Source organism: Melozone crissalis, unplaced genomic scaffold (assembly GCF_028551555.1).
Source record: "Melozone crissalis strain CALT ecotype California unplaced genomic scaffold, PUWL_Pcris_2 ptg000140l_1, whole genome shotgun sequence".
NCBI lineage: Eukaryota > Metazoa > Chordata > Aves > Passeriformes > Passerellidae > Melozone > Melozone crissalis.
In genome coordinates, this window is record NW_026535913.1 from 700,894 (window position 1) to 721,357 (window position 20,464).

A 20,464-nucleotide genomic window follows, 5' to 3' on the forward strand; every position below is an offset into this window, starting at 1 on the left:
AAAGGAATGCCAGCCCCAACATTCACAAAGGGTACCTGGCTGTCTGTGCCAATGGATTTATTGCTCTACATCAGAGGTGCAGGGGCAGGGTCCTTCTGAGAAGCCCAGGAACCCAGTTAGCTGTGATATACCCAAAACATGAGAGAACAGTAGAGCTCTGTGCACCACTTCTACATCTCTACAGCATTTGTGCACTATTTCTACATCCCATTTCCATCCAATTCAACATCAAGCCCACAGGCAGCAGTACTGCTGTTCTCTGCTTGCCTGCAAGTGGATCTTCTCAAAACCTGGCTGCAAAAAGCCCTGAGGCACCTCCCTGATCTTACAGCTGAACCTCTCTGGAACTGGACATGAGGCTGGAGAGCTCCAGAGGTCCCATCCAGCCCAAAGTGCCCAGTGACTCCAATGAGTTCTCAGACACAGACAAAGATGCTTTTGCCTTTCCAAGTGTTGAGCAAATTCCTGGAAGGGTCTATCTCCTAGGGAGAGGTGTGAGGACAGAAGCTGTCAGAAAGGGAGGCAGAAGGAGCAGTGATAAGCTGGGGGCAGCTGACGTGCTGTGCCATGGGGCTTGGCCAGCACACAGCCTGTCCTGAGCTCATCTCCCTCGCAGTAACAGCACCCCAAGGGCTGCCCTGAACAGAGAGCTGACACAAAACATGTGGTGAGGAGGAAAGGCTCTGTCAGAGATCTCAGAGAGCCCCAGAGGTGCAGGAACATCAGCACTGGTGGCACTGGGGACAGAGCCTGCTGCTGCAGGGGACAGAAGCAGCAGAGAGGCCATGCTGGAGCTGGGCTGCTCCAAAGACAGGAGAAAGGCAGAAAGCCCCTTTTGGAAGGCATTTGTCACAAATGCCAAGATGTGTTTGTATGCGGAGTGAGCCTCAGCTGGAGGGTTTGCACTGTCCTGCTCCCCATGAGGGATCAGAGAGGGCTGGAGGAAAACCAAGTGAGCAATGGAGGTGAAAGCTGTGTCAATGGAATGGTAAATTACCAGAGGTACCACACCCAACACATCCCTCCCCGAGCTGCCTCTGCCGGAGCACAGAGGTCCTCAGTGTAACTCCATTTCCTCTGACACTGAGCCTTCAGGGATGGATTTGCTCTCTGCAGGAGTGACTGCAAATGGAATACTTCAGGTTCATTAGATGTAGCTGCTTTTAGCCTAGTTGCTGGGACAAAAGCTATTCTAACAGGGGGTTTTAAAATATGGCTTATTTTCCCCTAATAGAGTATCACTAATTTTTGCATTTCAATGATTCTCATTTCCAGCAGCCCTTTTCAGCAGCCCTGCAATCAATCAGCAATGCTACTATGGAAATAATCTCCAGCAAATGAAATCATGCCCTGCTGCCACATAAGGGAAGAAAAAGCCTTTCTGTGACACCAGAACTTTAGAGCCTTGACTCCTCTTTCAGTTTTTGTTTGAGTGAGCCAAGACCAAGGCAGCAGGAGGAGCGAGGGTTAAAGAAATACTGCTGAGGGGGAGAAGGGAAAGAGGCTCTGATGTACCTGATGAGTCACACATCTTCCCACCTATTTACTTCAGGTAGTGGGTTGTTTTGTAACTAAATGGACAACTTGGAGCTTGTGTAAGGAAATGTCAGCCCCTGCTTCCCCATGGCCACTTGAGTTTTGCTATCCAGAGCACAAGGTTGGAAACCCAAAGCAAGGAGAGTAAAGGGAAATACCCTCTGTAAATACCATCAGCTGCAATCCAGTTCCCTTTGGGGTCTGCAGACATTTTTGTGAATTGAGCTGCAGTGAAACAGATAAATTACATTGTTCAGAGCAGCTGTGGCTGCCCCTGGATCCCTGGAAATGTTGAAGGCCAGCTTGAATGGGGCTTGGAGCAACCTGAGATAGTGGAAGGTGTCCCTGCCAATGGCAGGGGTGGGACTGGATCACCTTTAAGGTCGTATCCAACCCAAACCACTCACAGAATCTTCGAGTCATACAGAAAAGTCAGGGAACCATATCACTAACAGGTTAATAAAGGTATTTTAGGTCCATATTCACTACAAAATTAGTTTGCATAGTGTTTTCCAAGCAATCATTTTAACCATTGTGTTTCAGCAGAGTGTAACAGGGTGTTTTCAGATCCCTGCAATGTGCATTGCTTTAGAAATGGGAAACTCACCTTCCTTTCTGCCTTCTCACTTTCCTTCATTTTAGCCAAGGCCTTTTTAAGCTCCTCAGATGTGAATGAATTTGCATCGAGATCAACCTTGCCCAGCCTTGCAGAAGAAACAAAACAAACAAGAACATGTAATGAGTGAAAAACGGCATCAATTCTATTTTCACTGTGACATTCTAGCAATGGCTAAGGGCAGGAGGAAAGGAATGAAAAAACCTACCATACTCAAGAAAAGATTAGTCTGAGTGCTGGATTCTGTGTCAGGCTCACAGACACCACCCCCTGACAATAAAGGGCTCTGCTGACCCAAATTCTCAGATCCCACCACAATAAAAACAGCTGATGAATTGATACCTCAGAATTTCGTGTTGCCATTGAGGAACCACCCCAGCGCCACTATATAACTGCAGAGGGCCTACAAGCTTCAACTTGCAGATTTCAGCTTATGAACATTGTACAGAGAATCACAGGAGACTTCAGCACCTTTCCAGTGAGGGAAGGGACTACAGAGAAGTGGGAGAGGACTCTTGGTCAGGAACTTTAGTGACAGGACAAGGAGGAATGGGATCAAACTGCAAGAGATGGAAGAGATTTGATGATGGGAAGAAGTTCTTTACTCTCAGAGTGCTTGTCCCCGACACAGGGACCAGTGCAGAGAGGCTGTGGATGCCCCATCCGCAGCAACATCCAAGGCCAGGTGTGACAGGGGCTGCAGCAACCTGCTGTGCTAGGAGCTTGCTCAGCTTGGAACCAGATCATCTTGAGGGTCCCTTCCAAGCCAAACCATTCAAGGATTTGATCAATCTAACATCCCCATCTCCCACTGAGCAGCGGCCCTGAAACTTCAGTGACATCACAGCTCCCAGAGGGTTCCAGGTGGAATATCCAGGACCTGGAAACGAGCACAGCAGACACTTCACTGGTTGCCAAGGGTCAGTTGCTGCCCGCCCTGCACTCTGACCCTCAGCGCTGAGGTGCTGCTGCTGCCTGGGCTTTTCCTGCAGCCAGATCTGGAGCGCTAATCCCAGCAGGACATGCTCTGCTGTGCCCATGGAGGTACAGTGCCATTCCAGGCAGGGGGCACCCGGCTTGGGCAGGCTGCAGCCATGTGGGAATGGATGGTGTGGGACAAGAAGCCCACTGGGAGATTGTGCTGCCCCTTGCAGAATGACAGAGACACTGTGAAGGAAATGGAAGTGGACCAGGGGCTGGATAAGGAAGAAATGATGGAGGTGGACTCCTCCTCTACTTCCATATCCAACCTGGTTGAGGACATGGAAGTAGAGGAGGACGACAACATCGACAAGATGGAGGTCGATGAGGAGGATAACATCAAGGACATGGAAGTAGATGAGGAGGATGAAAACGAGCCCATGGTCCTTGGATGAAGATGCAGCCCCACAGGTAAGACAGGCAGATGCTTCCCACATCCTGCCCACACACACACTGGGTCCCCTGACGCCAGGCTGGGGCTGGGCTGGATGGCCCCGCTCAGGGACACGGTGCCCGCAGGGGGCCTGACTTGTGCTGCCACAAGCACCAGCCCCGGCCTGCCCTGCGCTTGCCTGGGGCCACGCCAGCCCTGCCAGCCCCAGCCCAGCCCCTGGGGCCCAGCTCCCAGCCCTGCTGGGCCCTGTGCTGCCAGCTGAGTCCAGCTCTGCTGCTTCCTTTCTTCCAGGACTCATGCACATGATGGCACAGATCTGATGCCTTTGTAAATACGATCGAAGTTTAGAAGTTCCTTGTAAATATGTTTACTACGTTGGAAGTTTTTTGTAAATACATTTTGAAGATTGTTAGCCCATCAGATCCCATGTCAATATGTTCTGTATGTTTTTGTGGTTGTTGTTATAACAATTGTTATAATGACACATGTTCTGTAAATCCTAGGTTTGCTGATCTTCGGCAAATAAATACTGTTTCTTTTTAAAACCTCACTTCTTTTGGCCATTCCTTTGGGCACAGGCAGCCTTTGCACACTTGTAGGTTCCACTTGTTCCGCCTTCCCGGGGCTGGAGGTCCCTGGGGGTGTTGGAAAAGAAATGAAATTTAGCAAAATGTGTAATTATAGTTTAGTTATGAGTTGTGTGTGAATTGGTTTGTTAAAAGCAGTTTTGCAGTTTTGTAGCCGTTGATAGTGTGTGTGTTGGGTTTGTGCGTAACCTAGCAGGTAGTCTTAGGAATTTAATAAATAATTAAACTAGTGCAGGAAAGTAAGAATGCTAACCTGTCTGGAGGCAGCATACAATGCTCTTAGAATAAGATAAGCAGAAGATTTATGATCTTGCTTGTGAACTAAGGAATGTATTACAAGGGGACCGTGACTAGGCAAGGGGAACTGTTTCTTGGAGACTTTGTTATGAATCGCATGTATAAGAGGGAAGCACCCATACGTGAAATCGGGGGCTCGGGTTTTTTTTGGGACGTGAGTCCCCCCAGCTCCCCGGGCCCTTAATAAAGCACCCACAAAACTTATTCAAGTTTTGTGTCATTTATCAATCGGGCAACAGTTTTTATGGCGACCGCGGCAGGACTCTGAGGGCAGCCGGGGCAGTTCCGCGTCTCGATCCACTCCGAGCCGGCACCGAGCATTTCTCGGGGAGTCATTGGTCGTGTCCGACCCCCGCGCCTGTTGGACAAACTGCATCAAGGTAAGCCCAAAGATGCTTTATATTGGAAAAAGGTGATAATTGGATTTGGATTTAGTGGTTGGTAAAAAAGCCTAGGCTCCGGCCATAAGACGTCTAAGGACGCAGGACCGGAACTCGCCTCCTGTTTTTTTTTTTTTGGGGGAAGGACGGCGAGAAGGTATATTGGTTTAAGGTGTATTGGTTTACTGGGACTAAAGGTGGAATTAAAGGTTGTAATATGATGTCTTGTAAAACTTTTAAAACCTTACTGCAAGCCAATGGTAAAATACCTGGAAATACGCCATTAGGTTGTATATTGAAACGGTGGAAAAGTGAGGGGTATTATCAAGAATTGGATAAAAGTAAAATGATAGATTATTGTAATCATTGGTGGCCTGAATATGAGATTGGGCAAGCAGGATGGCTGGTGAATGGTACACTGGAATTGGGGATAATAGAATCTTTGATGCAATTTTTAAGGAGAAATGAGAAATGGGATGAAATACCATATTTGGATTTGTTTTTCGTTTTGTACTGGAAAGATGAATGGCAAAAGGAGTGTGGTATTTTGGTTTTAGAAGTGAATGATGAGAGGGAGTGAGTGGGATGTAAAGAAAGAAAGGAGCGTAATTTGTATCCTTCAGTTGAGGAAGATTTGTCTTATTGTATAGCACGCCCGAGGGCTCTGGTTGCTCCTAATCTGCCCCCTGCTCCCCCTGCGGATATAGCTATAAAAATGGGATCTAGTGAGAGTGATAGTGATGGTGATAGTGAAAAGAATGAGAGTGTTAAAAGAACTCCGTTAGCAGGGCGGACTTGCAAGGGGAGGAAGGGGGCAGAAGGGGCCACAGTTAATTGTGCCGTTAAGGGAAGCTGTGGGACTACAGGGAGAAAGGATACTTATAAAGGTGCCTTTCTCCCCCGGGGATTTGGTAATATGGAAGCAATCAGCGGGGAGTTATCGGGAGGATCCTGAAAGGGTGGCAAGGGTGGTTAAAATGGTAATAAAGACTCAGAATCCGGACTGGAATGATTTACAGGTATTATTAGATACTATAATGGATTCCACGGAAAAGGAAATGGTTATTAGAGCCACTAGAGAAAAGGCTCGTGAGGAAATTCGGTTGAGACAACTAAATGAAACAGTTGATGAATTGGTACCTAGTGAGGAACCAAGGTGGGACCCAAACTCTACGGGAGGAATAAGGGCTGTAAAACGATATCAGGAATTGTTGGTGGAAGGAATTAGAACAGGAATACCTAAGACTATGAATTGGTCCAAGTTGTATTCGGTCAAGCAGGACAAGAATGAGTCTCCGTCTGCCTTTTTAGAACGATTAAAAGACATGGCTCGGAAGTTTACTAATTTACATGTAGAGGATCAATCAGGAAAACTTCAATGGGCATTGTTGTTTATGGGGCAATCACAAGAGGATATTAGGAAAAAGTTACAAAAGCTGGAAGGAGAGGACACTCGGAGTTTGGATAAAATGTTGGAGGTAGCGTGGAAGGTGTACAACAACAGGGAAAAAGAAACTGCAAAAAGACAACAAGCTAGTATTCTGGCTGTAATGCAACAGACAGGGGCAGGAGGAAGACCCATTAGGGGTCGAGGTCGGGGAGGAGCTAGTCACGGACAGAGGGGGCTGGCAAGAGGTCAGGGAGGATTTGGGTTTGCACCTAACATGGGGAGGTTGGATCCAAACCAGTGTGTGTTTTGCCGACAATTGGGACACTGGAAAAATGAATGCCCGGTTAGAGGAGGTATGGGCATGGGAAACATAGGATTAAGGACAGGTCCAATGGGGAATGCTCCTGTGGGAGGATTCACGGGAGGACCAACAGAAGTCGCTCAAGCACTAGTTTTGGGAAACTATCAGAATCAAAGCTGACTAGAAAAGGATCTTAGGGTAGTTTTAGAGATAGATGGAAAGGATCAAGAATTTATGGTAGACACTGGAGCAACATATTCTGTTCTTAATAGACGATTGGGACCTTTGAGTGACACAACAGTACAGGTGGTGGGGGCAACAGGGAAGCTAGAGGAACAACCATTTTTAAAACCTTTAAATCTTAGGTTTGGGGGGAAAGAATTAGATCACCAATTTTTGTATATGCCAAATTGCCCCACACCCCTTCTTGGCAGAGACCTGTTGTCCCGACTTAATGTGAAAATAATATTTGAGGGAGGAAGGGTGAAATTGGAAATACCTGAGGAACAAATAGCAGGCATTTTTGTGATCAAGGAAGTGGATGCCTCTCCTATTCCAGAAGAAATTGAGCAGGCTGTAATACCCTGGGTATGGGAGTCAGGGGTCCCCGGAAAATCTAAAGCTGCACAGCCAGTAAAGGTGGAACTAAAGGAAGGGGCCCAACCAGTGAGGGTAAAGCAATACCCCTTGAAGCTTGAGGCAAGGAGGGGAGTAGCCCCGTTAATTAAACAATTTTTGGCTCAAGGAATATTACAGGAATGTGAATCGGAGTATAATACTCCAATTTTTCCAGTAAAGAAACCTAATGGTAAGTACCGTTTGGTACAGGACTTAAGGGCTATTAATGAAATAGTGAAAGACATACATCCAGTTGTTGCTAATCCTTATACCTTGTTAACATCTGTATCGGAGGAGTTTAAATGGTTCTCAGTGATTGACCTTAAAGATGCCTTCTTCTGCATCCCACTGGCAGTAGAGAGTAGGAAATATTTTGCCTTCGAGTGGGAGAGTCCTGATTTTGGGAGAAAGAAGCAGCTTACGTGGACGAGACTCCCACAGGGATTTAAATGCTACCCTACTATTTTTGGAAATCAACTGGCCAAGGAGCTGGAGGAATGGAAGATAACCCAGGTAACAATATCCCCATCCTTGTATGTAGTCCTGCAGTAGGTGGACGACGTTTTTCTGGCTACTAAGGAAAGGGAAATGTGTGTGGAATTAACAATTAAATGACTCAACATGCTGGGCCAAGCAGGGTATCGGGTTTCTAAGGAAAAAGCTCAATTGGTCAAAAATAGCGTTAGTTATCTCGGTTGTAAGATCACACAAGGGCAGAGACGTTTGGGAGTAAACAGAATAGAGGCTGTGGGATCTCAGCCTCTCAGAACTGGGGGGCAGAGTGAACGAGACCACCCCTGGGGGGCTCGGGAGTCCTGGAATGTTGCCAGAAATGTCTGGTGGCTGGACTTGGATCCCACATGGGAGATGACATCAGTATGAGGATGGGAGGATTTCACCGGGGTGAACGGTGAAGGGACAGGTTAATTGGAGTGTGAGATACAGGGTTTAAAATTTCTGTACAGGGGGGTCGAGAGAGGTAAGATGGAGGAATTGGGGCGTGCCCTTCTCCTTCTTCTTCTTCCTTTAGGCCTCCATTTTCTGTGGTGATGTTGGCACTCCGGGATTGGACCTTACTAGGGGAACACTGGTTAATAAGGGTAGAGGGTATTGGAGAAAAATGATAAATATTGTGTACGTAACTCCGGGTATAAAGATAGGTGGCCGCCCCAGGGGCTCTCAGTGTGTGCCCATGGCTGACTGCTGAGCAGAACTCTGTCAGGCCAAGAGAAAATCTTTTAGATAAGCATTTAATAAACACCGAGACCGAGAAAAAATCTGAAGTTTCCTCTCGTCCTTTCGAACCCGGGGGCCCAAGGCCATCTTTGGGCTTTTTCCAGACCATCTAAACAGCCCCAAAATCCGACAACTGGAATCCCTGGGCGGGCTATCTCCCACCAAACCTTTCGGGGGGGGGAAAAGCCCTGAAGAGCTGAAGAGCCAAGAGGACAGCACTGATAACTCCTGAGGAGAGAAGCCTGAAGAAAGAAAGAAGAAAAAGAAAAAACCGGCCAGGAGGAACTGCAAAAATCAGCAGTCACTGAGAACTCCATCTCTCAGCTTCTGCTGAAGACAGTTCGTAGCAGAGCGGCCTGGACTGGGACCAGAAAGGTGCCTCTGGACCCATCTCTCGTGATCTGCTGGACGGAGACTGAGGGCTTTCAGACCACTCTGACGACAGATTCGGTAAGAAGGCCAAAATAAGATCATGAGGGCCACACTCTCCCAGGAACAACGGGAAATCTTATCCACCTTACAAAGTGTAGCAGAATTATATACAGAAGGGATCCCAAAGAAAGAATTAAAACAGCTGTTACTATGGGCAAGGCTCAATTATCCACTTGCAGAGACATGTTTGTTGTTCGAAGTGGGGTTTTGGCAAGAAATTAATAGGCATTTATATATTTTAGCAACAAAAAAAGATGAGACAGTGTTAAAGCTACTCTCACCGGCAAGAATCATGTTACAAGGTATCTCAGTGCAGTCTAAAAGACTGGAAAAGCAGCGAGAAGCTGCGGTACCCTCAGAGGTGGGGGCGGAGCGGAGCTCCGGGAAAAAATTAGCTCTGGCTTTAAAAAGCCAGGGGGAAAGGGCTCTCGAAAAAAGAGAGCAGGAAAAAATATTAAACCCCCCGATCAAAAAATGCAACAAACCCCAAGGGCGTCCTGAAACTCCAGAGAGTGTGGAGGAGTCAGGAGCGGAAGGGGGGGAGCAGGAAGATAAGGGATCGGGGGGGGCGCTTGTTCGCGGCGAAAGCGGCGACGCGGCGGCAGCGGCAAACGCGGGCAGCGCGGGTGAAGATGAGGAGACGCGCGCGGAGGGCGAAATTCGCAAAAACCGGGGTGTAGACTCACATACGAGCGCGGGGGCGGCGAAGGCGGGAGGCGGACTAGGGGTAAATGTGCAGCCTCAGAGGGCCACCGTGGTGAGACGCAGGAGGCGCGCGGTTGTGACGTCAGACCCGGTGCGGAGGTCGGCTCGGATAGCGGCGCGAGCTGGGGTGCTGGAGGGAAAGGTGAACACAACGTCAGAGGAGGAGGAGGTGGACTCAGGGACAGACCGAGGGGCGGGGACCTCGGAGGTGAAACGGGGGGGAGACGATGACGTCAGCTTGGGGGACACAGGGAGCGGCTCGGAGAGCACGCATGCGCAGAAAGTAGGGCGCGGGCGAACCCGAGCCCGGTCCCCTGTGACGTCGCGGGTGAGGAGGGGCCGTGTTAGGGATTCTACGTCCCGGGGCTCCACACCATCTCCAGATCCGGTGCCTTTGGTTCAGACCCTCGGAGTCCTAGTCCCTTCCCTTCCCGGGAGACGCCGAGCCGGAAGATGAAGTGGGGCAGTCGAGCTTGCTCCGTCATCCGAGCCAGGGAGGCCGGTGACAGCGCCACCTAGTGGCAGGAGGGCAGAAGTGCACCACATGCCGGGTCGGCTCGGCGGAGCCACAGCGCCATCTCGTGGCGAGACTGCAACAATGCAGCAATTTTTTTCCAACAATATATAAAAAGAAAAGCACCTCGAAGAAGAAAATGTTAACACGACAAAGGGATTATCCATCCACTTCGGAATTTCATGAAGATGATGAAAGCTCAGATGAAGAACAGCTACAAGGGGAAGATGTCATAAGGATCACAGCATCGGAAGGTGTCCCAACATGGATGCTATCAGCAGCAGAAGCAGCAAAAAGCTTCTTGCATTCATTCGATACAGTAAAGAAGAAATATCAACAGGATCCTCGAGTTTCCTTTTCGGATTTAGGAGCAAGGCCAAAAACCTCAAGGCGAAAAATGAGACACCATGAATCACCGATGACATCCACAACACCATTATTCATGCAAATCCCAATGGAGTCTGATGAAGAGGGGTTTCAAGAGCCGGTGAAGACGATGGATTGGAGGCAAATCAGAAAAGCATTGGAAAAGGAAAAGCATTTATTCCCGGGATCAGGGGATTTGACAATGCCAGTGACATATGATGCCCAGGGACAGAATCCAAGGTGGGAAAGGATGGGTCATGAGACACTCAAAGACTTAGGGAAGGCGGCTCAAACTTTTGGGCTGAACTCACAATACTTCAAACAGCTATTAAGAGGGACATTCTCTATATATGATCTCACACCATATGATATTCGAAGTATTGTGGCAATGATCCTCACTGACACACAGAGTCTTATCTGGGAAAAAAGGTGGAGAAAATATCTTGCTGAGTTGCGGAACAGATACCAAGGTGGGCCAAATGCGAACCTCACAGAAGGGCAATTAGCAGGGGATCCTCCAGATGACAATCCAAGGGAACAAGCAGCGCGGCTTCCACGAAGAGTGTTAAGCGACATCAAAGAAGCAGCGCGATTGGCAATCATACAAATTACGCCGACAGGAGCTCCGGATGTTCCGTTCTCTTGCATCAGGCAAGGTCCCACAGAGCCATTCATGTCATTCATCGACCGACTCACGCAAGCCGTGGATCGACAGGTGACAACAGAAGAAGTGAAGAGGCCTCTCTTGGAGAATTTAGCTTTCGGCAATGCCAACCCGGATTGTCAACGGGTGATTAGCACCATGCCAGGACGGCCATCCTTGGCAGAGATGGTGGAGGCATGCAGCAAGGTGGGGACGCCTCAGCACATCGCAGCGATTGTGAAGAATGAATTAAAAGATGAATGGGAAGAACAGCTGAAGGGACGCTCAGAAGGGCAATCAGAGAACAAGACATTGGAGAAGATGTTCGAGAAATTACTCCATCAACAGGACGAAAACATCAACAAAGTTCTTGCGGCAATGCAGAAAGAGAACAACCCCCAAGGAGGACAGTGCTACAGATGCGAGGGAGATCATTAGTGCTTGTCCAGACTGTCAGCTTGTGCAGCCACCTTCTTCTACCGGGGCCATCAATCCGCGGGGGCTGCAAAGTCTTCAGTTGTGGCAAGCTGATGTCACAAAATACCCATCTTTTGGGAGGCTCAAAAATGTTCATGTTTCTGTAGATACATTCTCAGGTGCAGTCTTTGCTTCAGCACATGCTGGGGAAACAGCAGACCATGCTTGCCGACACTTTCTGCAGGCATTTGCAGCCTTAGGTGTGCCTCAGGAGATAAAAACAGATAATGGTCCAACATACACAGGCAGGGTGCTTGACAGATTCCTGAAAAGATGGGGTGTCAGACACACGTTTGGTATTCCGCATTCACCCACAGGTCAGGCAATCATTGAGAGAACACATCACACCCTAAAATCCCTTCTGGACAGACAGAGAAGGGGTGAGCCAGAGGCAACACCTCACATGAAATTAAATAAGGCACTGTATGTGCTGAATTTCCTAAATAGCTCATCCTCGGAACCTGATCCACCGATCGTGAGACATTTTCTAAACAACACACAGGCAAAGCTAAGGGAAAATCCTTTAGTTTTGATCAGAAACCCAGAAACAGGACAAATAGAGGGTCTTTTCAAACTAATCACTTGGGGCAAGGGTTTTGCTTGTATTTCCACAGATCAAGGTCTGAAGTGGGTGTCGGCGCGGCACGTGAAGCCCTTCCGGACGCGAGAGCACGAGAACACTGATCCGAGAAACAAAGAGACGAGTACTCAGACAGAAGTCGAGACTCAGACTGCGAAAAGCGACCCGGAAGAGAAATAAAAAGAAACTAAGAACTTTGGGGGGTTTTCACATAAAAACAAAAAAGATCTTTTTGGTGCAAACAGAAGGGGGAGATGTGGGATCTCAGCCTCTCAGAACTGGGGGGCAGAGTGAACGAGACCACCCCTGGGGGGCTCGGGAGTCCTGGAATGTTGCCAGAAATGTCTGGTGGCTGGACTTGGATCCCACATGGGAGATGACATCAGTATGAGGATGGGAGGATTTCACCGGGGTGAACGGTGAAGGGACAGGTTAATTGGAGTGTGAGATACAGGGTTTAAAATTTCTGTACAGGGGGGTCGAGAGAGGTAAGATGGAGGAATTGGGGCGTGCCCTTCTCCTTCTTCTTCTTCCTTTAGGCCTCCATTTTCTGTGGTGATGTTGGCACTCCGGGATTGGACCTTACTAGGGGAACACTGGTTAATAAGGGTAGAGGGTATTGGAGAAAAATGATAAATATTGTGTACGTAACTCCGGGTATAAAGATAGGTGGCCGCCCCAGGGGCTCTCAGTGTGTGCCCATGGCTGACTGCTGAGCAGAACTCTGTCAGGCCAAGAGAAAATCTTTTAGATAAGCATTTAATAAACACCGAGATCGAGAAAAAATCTGAAGTTTCCTCTTGTCCTTTCGAACCTGGGGGCCCAAGGCCATCTTTGGGCTTTTTCCAGACCATCTAAACAGCCCCAAAATCCGACAGAGGCAATATGTGCTATTCCTTTGCCTCGTAACCATCAGGAATTGAGATCTTTTCTAGGAATGGTGGGATGGTGTCGACTGTGGATCATGAATTTCGGTCTCCTAGCCAAGCCACTGTATGAGGCCTTGAAGCAGCATCGACTGGAGTGGACAACACAGCAAAAGAAGGCCTTCCAGGAATTGAAGCAGGCACTAAAGGAGGCCCCAGCCCTAGGACTCCCTGACCTGACCAAGGAATTCCAGTTGTACGTGAATGAGAGGCAAAAACTGGCATTGAGGGTCCTCACCCAGAAGGTGGGATCCTGGAAGAGGCCAGTGGGATACTTCTCTAAACAACTGGATTCGGTAAGTTCCGGGTGGCCCTCAGGTTTACGAGCCGTGGCGGCAACAATAATTCTTATTCAAGAGGCCCGGAAATTGACTTTGGGGGCAAAAATGAAAGTGTTTGTTCCCCATATGGTCATGGCCATTTTGGAGCCAAAGGGGGGTCACTGGCTATCATCCAGTCGAATGTTGCAATACCAGGCCATCCTGAGAGAACAGGATGATATTGAAATAAGGACTACTAATCATGTTAATCCAGCAGAATTTTTAGGCAGTGATCAGGAGGCTGGGGGACTGGTGCACGATTGCGTAGAGGTAATTGAACAAGTATATGCCAGCAGACCCGACCTAAAGGATGAACCATTGGAAGACCCTGAATGGGAACTATACACTGATGGATCCAGTTTTGTCGAGAATGGGACTCGCTATGCCGGGTATGCAGTGGTAACATTGGATCAGGTAATAGAGGCAAAGGCTTTGTTACCTGAAACTTCGGCCCAGAAGGCAGAGGTGATTGGACTCACCAGAGCCCTGTATTTGAGCAAGGACAAAAGGGTTAATATCTGGACGGATTCTAAATATGCCTTTGGTGTGGTTCATGTACATGGGGCGTTATGGAAGGAAAGGGGGCTTTTGAATTCACAGGGAACTAACATCAAGCACCGGGAAGAAGTGCTACAGCTACTGGATGCAGTACATAGTCCCAAAGCAGTTGCAGTTATGCATGTTAGAGGACATCAGACTGCGGCAGGAGACGTTTACAGAGGAAACCGATTTGCTGATGCTACAGCACGGCAAGTGGCATGGGAAATATGGATTCAAATGGCATTGGTACCGGTAAGAACGAATCCGGCTACCCCATACCTGAATCAGGAGTCCAAATATTCAATAGAAGATGGAAAACTAATAAACTTGCTAGGGGCACAGAGGAATCAACTTGGGTGGTATGTTACACCAATGGGACAAATAGTGGTACCAACCCGCATAATGAAATTTATTTTGGAATCAGAACATAACAAATGTCATTGGGGGGCAGAAGTATTGGTAAAATTTTTGAAGAATGAGATAATCTCTAATCAGATGTTAACAATGGCAAAAAGAGTTAATGCAATGTGCCCGGTATGTTTGAAAAATAATCCAGTAGTTAGGAGACAAATACAAATGGGAAAGCTGCAAGTCGGGTCACAACCGGGAGATTACTGGCAGGTTGATTTTTCTGAATTGCCTAGGGCACAGGGATACAGATATTTGTTAGTGTACGTATGTATGTTCTCAGGGTGGCCAGAAGCTTTTCCATGTAGAACTAATCAGGCTAAGGAGGTGGTAAAAACCTTGTTAAAAGAAATAATACCAAGATTTGGAGTACCTTTAGGATTGTCATCAGATAGGGGTCCGCATTTTATAGCCGGGGTAGTGCAGGAATTAGCACGACTGTTAGATATAACCTGGAATTTGCATACCCCCTGGAGACCTCAGTCTAGTGGGCAGGTGGAAAGCATGAATCAAACCCTGAAAGGACAAATCAAAAAGATTTGCCAGGAAGCTAAACTGCACTGGCCTCAAGCTTTGCCTTTGGCCCTACTCAGGATTTGAATTAAGCCAAGGGAAAAGGTAGGCGTAAGTCCATATGAGATACTATATGGCAAACCATATCATGCAACTGTATTAAAAGGGGAGGTACATGTGAGTGGGGACCAGGCAATTGCAGAGTATGTTATGTCACTTAATAAGATCTTAAATTCTTTAAGAAATACCTTACAGTGGAATAGACTGCTCACGCTGGAGAATTCTGTCCACGACATCCAGCCTGGGGACCAGGTGTACGTCAAGAAGTGGATCACGGATCCGCTATGGGAATCATGGAGCGGACCCCACCAGGTGATGATGATGACCTACACGGCGGTGAAGGTCCAGGGGATGGATGCTTGGATCCATTACACCAGGGTAAAGAAGGCACCGTTCCAATGGGAAACCCAGATGGTGTCTCCAACCCGGATGATCTTCCGCGCAAAGCCGCCTTCTTAATTATATTACTGCTAGTGATCATGAGACTATTACCCGTTCAAGGGTCTACTCTAGTACAGGTTGAAGAAACAAAGGTTACAGTCATGGAAGGGATGGATGTTCAATCAACTTGTGTTATATTTGACAGCCAGAGAGTTGAGGCCGATGAAGTTATTGCAATATGGCAACGGGGGGCTGAAAGAAGCCGAGGCAAGATGGGAGTCGGTTGGGATCAGGATAAACAACAAGGAAACACAGTACTGAATCTTACTAAGGTAACCACAAACGATATGGGAGAATATGTATGTTTGATCAAGATACAGGATAGTGTTGATTAAAAAAGAGTGAGTATGAGGGTTTTGCCAGGGACAGGGGATCGTGCTGAAAACATAAAGGTTGATCCAGTATCAATGACAGCGAACATGTGGGATGGGCCACCCCTTAGAATAAATTGTTCCTTCCTAGTAAGATCAAGATATCAAAGGAACCTACGGGTCAAATGGTGGAAGCAAAATAGGGAACTGACCTGGGACAGAATAGAGGATGGGACCAGTTGGTGGGAGAAGGAAGGCAAAGGTTGTGGGTGGTTGAATGTCACTAATCCCAGAATAGGAAATGCATGGTGGAGGCATGACAGAATGATGTTATCCTTACAGAGACACGGTAGAAGGAGTAGACGGGAGGCTAATGATACAATAGAACGGAATACTGAGCAGGAAAACTTAGTGGTAGGATTAATTAGAGATTTTGGGATCATGCAGAACGTGACTAAAATAACAGCTTGCCTACCATTACCACAGGCTGCAGGTGAACCAATTCCCTGGGGAATAATACCGGTAACCAAAATGCCTGAAACATTCAAGAATGTTTCATGGTCCTGCCAGTCAGTTCCCAAACCAGTAGATGTATGGAGGGATTTGTGTATGACCTTTCGGGCTATGACTAGAGAGGAATGTGAAAAGAAACCCAATCATTACGGTTGGATTCAAAATACCAGGAGGTGTTTGATTGCAACCCCAATAGATGAGCCATGCAATACAGTACGAATAAGAACGAAATCCCACCGAAATGAGATGAGTTGTCAGAATGTCACACAGAATTTTGACACCTGGAATAGTTGGAAGACATTATGGGGACCTAGTGTTTTGGAACACTATAATTACCTTGGGGAAGTACAATGGTGCATCCAATGATCAGGAGTAAAGAATCAGTCACATTGTAGGGCCCTTATCACATCTACATCTTCCCGAGAGTTCAGACCGCAGAAAGAGGATTGGAATTGTACTGAGGTTTTTACATGTGATACACCAGAAGACCGAATTGGATTGGTACCGGTGAAAATGGCATTAAAGTGGGGATGCGAGTGTAGGGGATATGATCATACGGTTAGCAGAGAGTCCATGGAGGGACCTATAGATTGCAGATATACTACTGTGCATAGCCCTGGAAATCTAGTCTGGGTGTTGGGACATGGACAGTGGACCACACATTTACCTCTAGATGGAACAGTAACACAAATCACCCTAGGGGTTCCCACATTGTGTCCATACTGGAAACAGAATAGATTGATCCAAAGGAAAGGACTCAGAAAGAGGGAAGAATCCCTAGAGGAGCAGTGGCGTGAACCTGGCTCAGGAGTACACTTTGGATGGATACTAGTCATTATTCCCTCTGGTAGCAACATATTGAAATAGGGAGATGCTCAACAACTTGTTAGGACAGAAAGGTTGGCAGCAGCTACTAAGAAGGGTTTTAAAGATCTAAATTTGCAATTGCAAGCTACATCAAGAATGACCCTACAAAACAGAATGGCACTGGACTTGCTACTGTTAAAAGAACATGGAGTTTGTGGTTACCTGAGTAGGAGAATAGATCATTGCTGTGTACACATTCCAAATGTTACACTTGAAGTTGAGAAAGATATTTCTCAACTGGCAGAAGTGGAAACAAAAACCAAGGAAATTGAAAAGGAAGCACAGCATAACTGGATAGGAGCAGTATTTGATTCTTTGGGGCTTCACCTGTATGGCTGGATTACGTCTGCTATACAGTATACACTAATGTTTTTAGTATTTTTAGTGACTGTATGGATTGTATATAGATGCCGCTTAGGTGTGATCGAAAAGGAAAAGAAACGATCTCTCCGGTTGCTGAAGGCGATGACCCGCGGGCGGCAGAATGAAGAACACTCCCTACCTCGTTATGAAGATGTTACTGTCAATACTGTTGATTGAGCATCCTTGCAGCAGGACTGAAGGATGCTCAAAAGGGGGGAAATGTTGGAAAAGAAATGAAATTTAGCAAAATGTGTAATTATAGTTTAGTTATGAGTTGTGTGTGAATTGGTTTGTTAAAAGCAGTTTTGCAGTTTTGTAGCCGTTGATAGTGTGTGTGTTGGGTTTGTGCGTAACCTAGCAGGTAGTCTTAGGAATTTAATAAATAATTAAACTAGTGCAGGAAAGTAAGAATGCTAACCTGTCTGGAGGCAGCATACAATGCTCTTAGAATAAGATAAGCAGAAGATTTATGATCTTGCTTGTGAACTAAGGAATGTATTACAAGGGGACCGTGACTAGGCAAGGGGAACTGTTTCTTGGAGACTTTGTTATGAATCGCATGTATAAGAGGGAAGCACCCATACGTGAAATCGGGGGCTCGGGTTTTTTTTGGGACGTGAGTCCCCCCAGCTCCCCGGGCCCTTAATAAAGCACCCACAAAACTTATTCGAGTTTTGTGTCTTTTTTCAATCAGGTAACAGGGGTGCTGGCACGGCGACCCCGGGGCTGGGGATCCCTGTGCACAGGGGCTCCCACTGACACCACTCCTGGCACTGGGCACTGCTGCTCTTCCTGGCCTGGGGCACAGCGCTGCCCCCAAGAGCTCAGCTCTCACCAGCTCTTACACAGGAGGCTCTCCCAGCACTGGCCCTGGCAGCCAGGCCACCAAAGCAGGCAGCAAACCTTCAGCCACCCTTCCTGCTGCAGCCACAGGGACTCCTGGGCCCAGAGCCGCCAGAAGGCCACAGCCATGCAAAATCCACCTGCACGCTCTCAAGGCCACCACAGCCTTGGCAACTGGGCCACCTGCATCTGGGCTGCTGCAGGGGCTGATCTTTAAGCCTTGCAGCCTCCAAAGGCCCTGGGCTCTGCTTCCCAGCCTGCTCTGCACTGCCCTGAGCCCGCTTTGTTCCAGAGACAAAAACCAAGCCAGGGCATCCTCACCCTGCCCGCATTCCTGCTGCTTCCAGCGGCCACTGGCCCCTGGGCCCCACTCAGGTGACAGCTGCAGGGACAGGGCAGCCTGTGCTGGGCAGGGGGAATGGAGCTTTAGGCCCAGGGGCCGCTGCTGCTGCTGCTGCTGCTGGGGGCCATGGGCCAGACAGGGCCCCGAGCTCAGCCCCTTCCCGGGCTGCTGCCCCCAAAGCCCCACACTCCCCAAGCATCCCCATCACATCTGCCAGGGGGAAATCCCACGGGCTTCAGGAAAGAAATTCCCCATAGTGACTAAACCAAGGGGTCCAAGGGGAAAGTCAGCACCAGCTGATGTTTACAGCACCTTGACAGTGGTGGCTGCAGGGTAGGTGAGATCTCCAGCGCCTTTGGCAGTGCCTGCTCTGCACGTGAGGCTGTGGGGCTGCTCCCAGTGGGACACAGCACTGGGCTCAGGACAGCCCTCAGCCCCTCACAGCTGATCCCAAGGAGCAGGCTCACAAAGCAGTTTCAGACCACTGCCTGCAGATATTTCAAAGGACTACATGTCATTCAAAAACCCAAACTGCTGATTTATTTTTGGTGTCGTGGCATGAGAAGCCATGAAGGTGCGTCTAAATGTGCACTCAGGGCACTTCCACTGCCATCCCAAATGGATCACAAAGGACAGGCCTGTGCTTTCAGCACTGCTGAGTTCCTCACCCAGCAAAGAAATCTCAGGAAGATGCAGGAACAAAGTTCACCAGAGAACCTGGCCTCTAATAAAAGGCATGCATCCAGTTGCCGACCCAAACCAATGCCTTACGTTTTCCTACATTTTCCGTCTTCTCTCATCTCTCGTGTCACTTTCCCCATTTTCTCTGACTGGGAACTTGGCTTCCCTGTCCTGTCTGCAGGTCCAGCCACATGTGTGACCCTGCAGGAACAGCCTGAGCCACAGGGAAGTGGAAGAGGACTCTTGGTCAGGAACTGTTGAGACAGGATAAGGAGGAATGGGATCAAACTGCAAGAGGCGGAAGAGATTTGATGATGGGAAGAAGTTCTTTACTCTCAGGGTGATTGCCCCCGACACAGGGACCAGTGCAGAGAGGCTGTGGATGCCCCATCCGCAGCAACATCCAAGGCCAGGTGGGACAGGGGCCGCAGCAACCTGCTGTGCTGGGAGCTTGCTCAGCTTGGAACCAGATCATCTTGAGGGTCCCTTCCAAGCCAAACCATTCAAGGATTTGATCATTCTGCCATCCCCATCTCCCACTGCACAGCAGCCCTGAAACTTCAGTGACATCACAGCTCCCAGAGGGTTCCAGGAATGTCCAGGACCTGGAAACGAGCACAGCAGACACCTCACCGGCTGCCAAGGGTCAGTTGCCACTCGCTCTGCGCTCTGACCCTCAGCGCTGAGGTGCTGCTGCTGCCTGGGCTTTTCCTGCCACCTTCTCTGGAGCGCTAATCCCAGCAGGACATGCTCTGATGTGCCCGTGGAGGTACAGTGCCAAGCCAGGCAGGGGGCACCCGGCTTGGGCAGGCTGCAGCCATGTGGGAATGGATGGTGTGGGACAAGAAGCCCACTGGGAGATTGTGCTGCCCCTTGCAGAATGACAGAGACACTGTGAAGGAAATGGAAGTGGACCAGGGGCTGGATAAGGAAGAAATGATGGAGGTGGACTCCTCCTCTACTTCCATGTCCAACCTGGTTGAGGACATGGAAGTAGAGGAGGACGACAACATCGACAAGATGGAGGTCGATGAGGAGGATAACATCAAGGACATGGAAGTAGATGAGGAGGATGAAAACGAGCCCATGGTCCTTGGATGAAGATGCAGCCCCACAGGTAAGACAGGCAGATGCTTCCCACATCCTGCCCACACACACACTGGGTCCCCTGACGCCAGGCTGGGGCTGGGCTGGATGGCCCCGCTCAGGGACACGGTGCCCGCAGGGGGCCTGGCTTGTGCTGCCACAAGCACCAGCCTCGGCCTGCCCTGCGCTTGCCTGG

The 20,464-nt window shown here is 48.6% G+C and overlaps 1 protein-coding gene across 1 annotated transcript in view; it reads right to left on the reverse strand.

Moving 5' to 3' along the window:
• Positions 1-9,450: 9,450 nt before the first annotated feature.
• The window catches only part of LOC128948637 (olfactory receptor 14J1-like), a gene marked incomplete at its 5' end in the record, with an annotated part of 57,032 nt that continues 46,018 nt past the window's right edge, over positions 9,451-20,464 (reverse strand). Inside the window, one exon of the mRNA XM_054293401.1 lies at positions 9,451-9,489. Coding sequence (XP_054149376.1) covers positions 9,451-9,489 — 39 coding nt within the window. The remainder of the gene's footprint in view (positions 9,490-20,464) is intronic.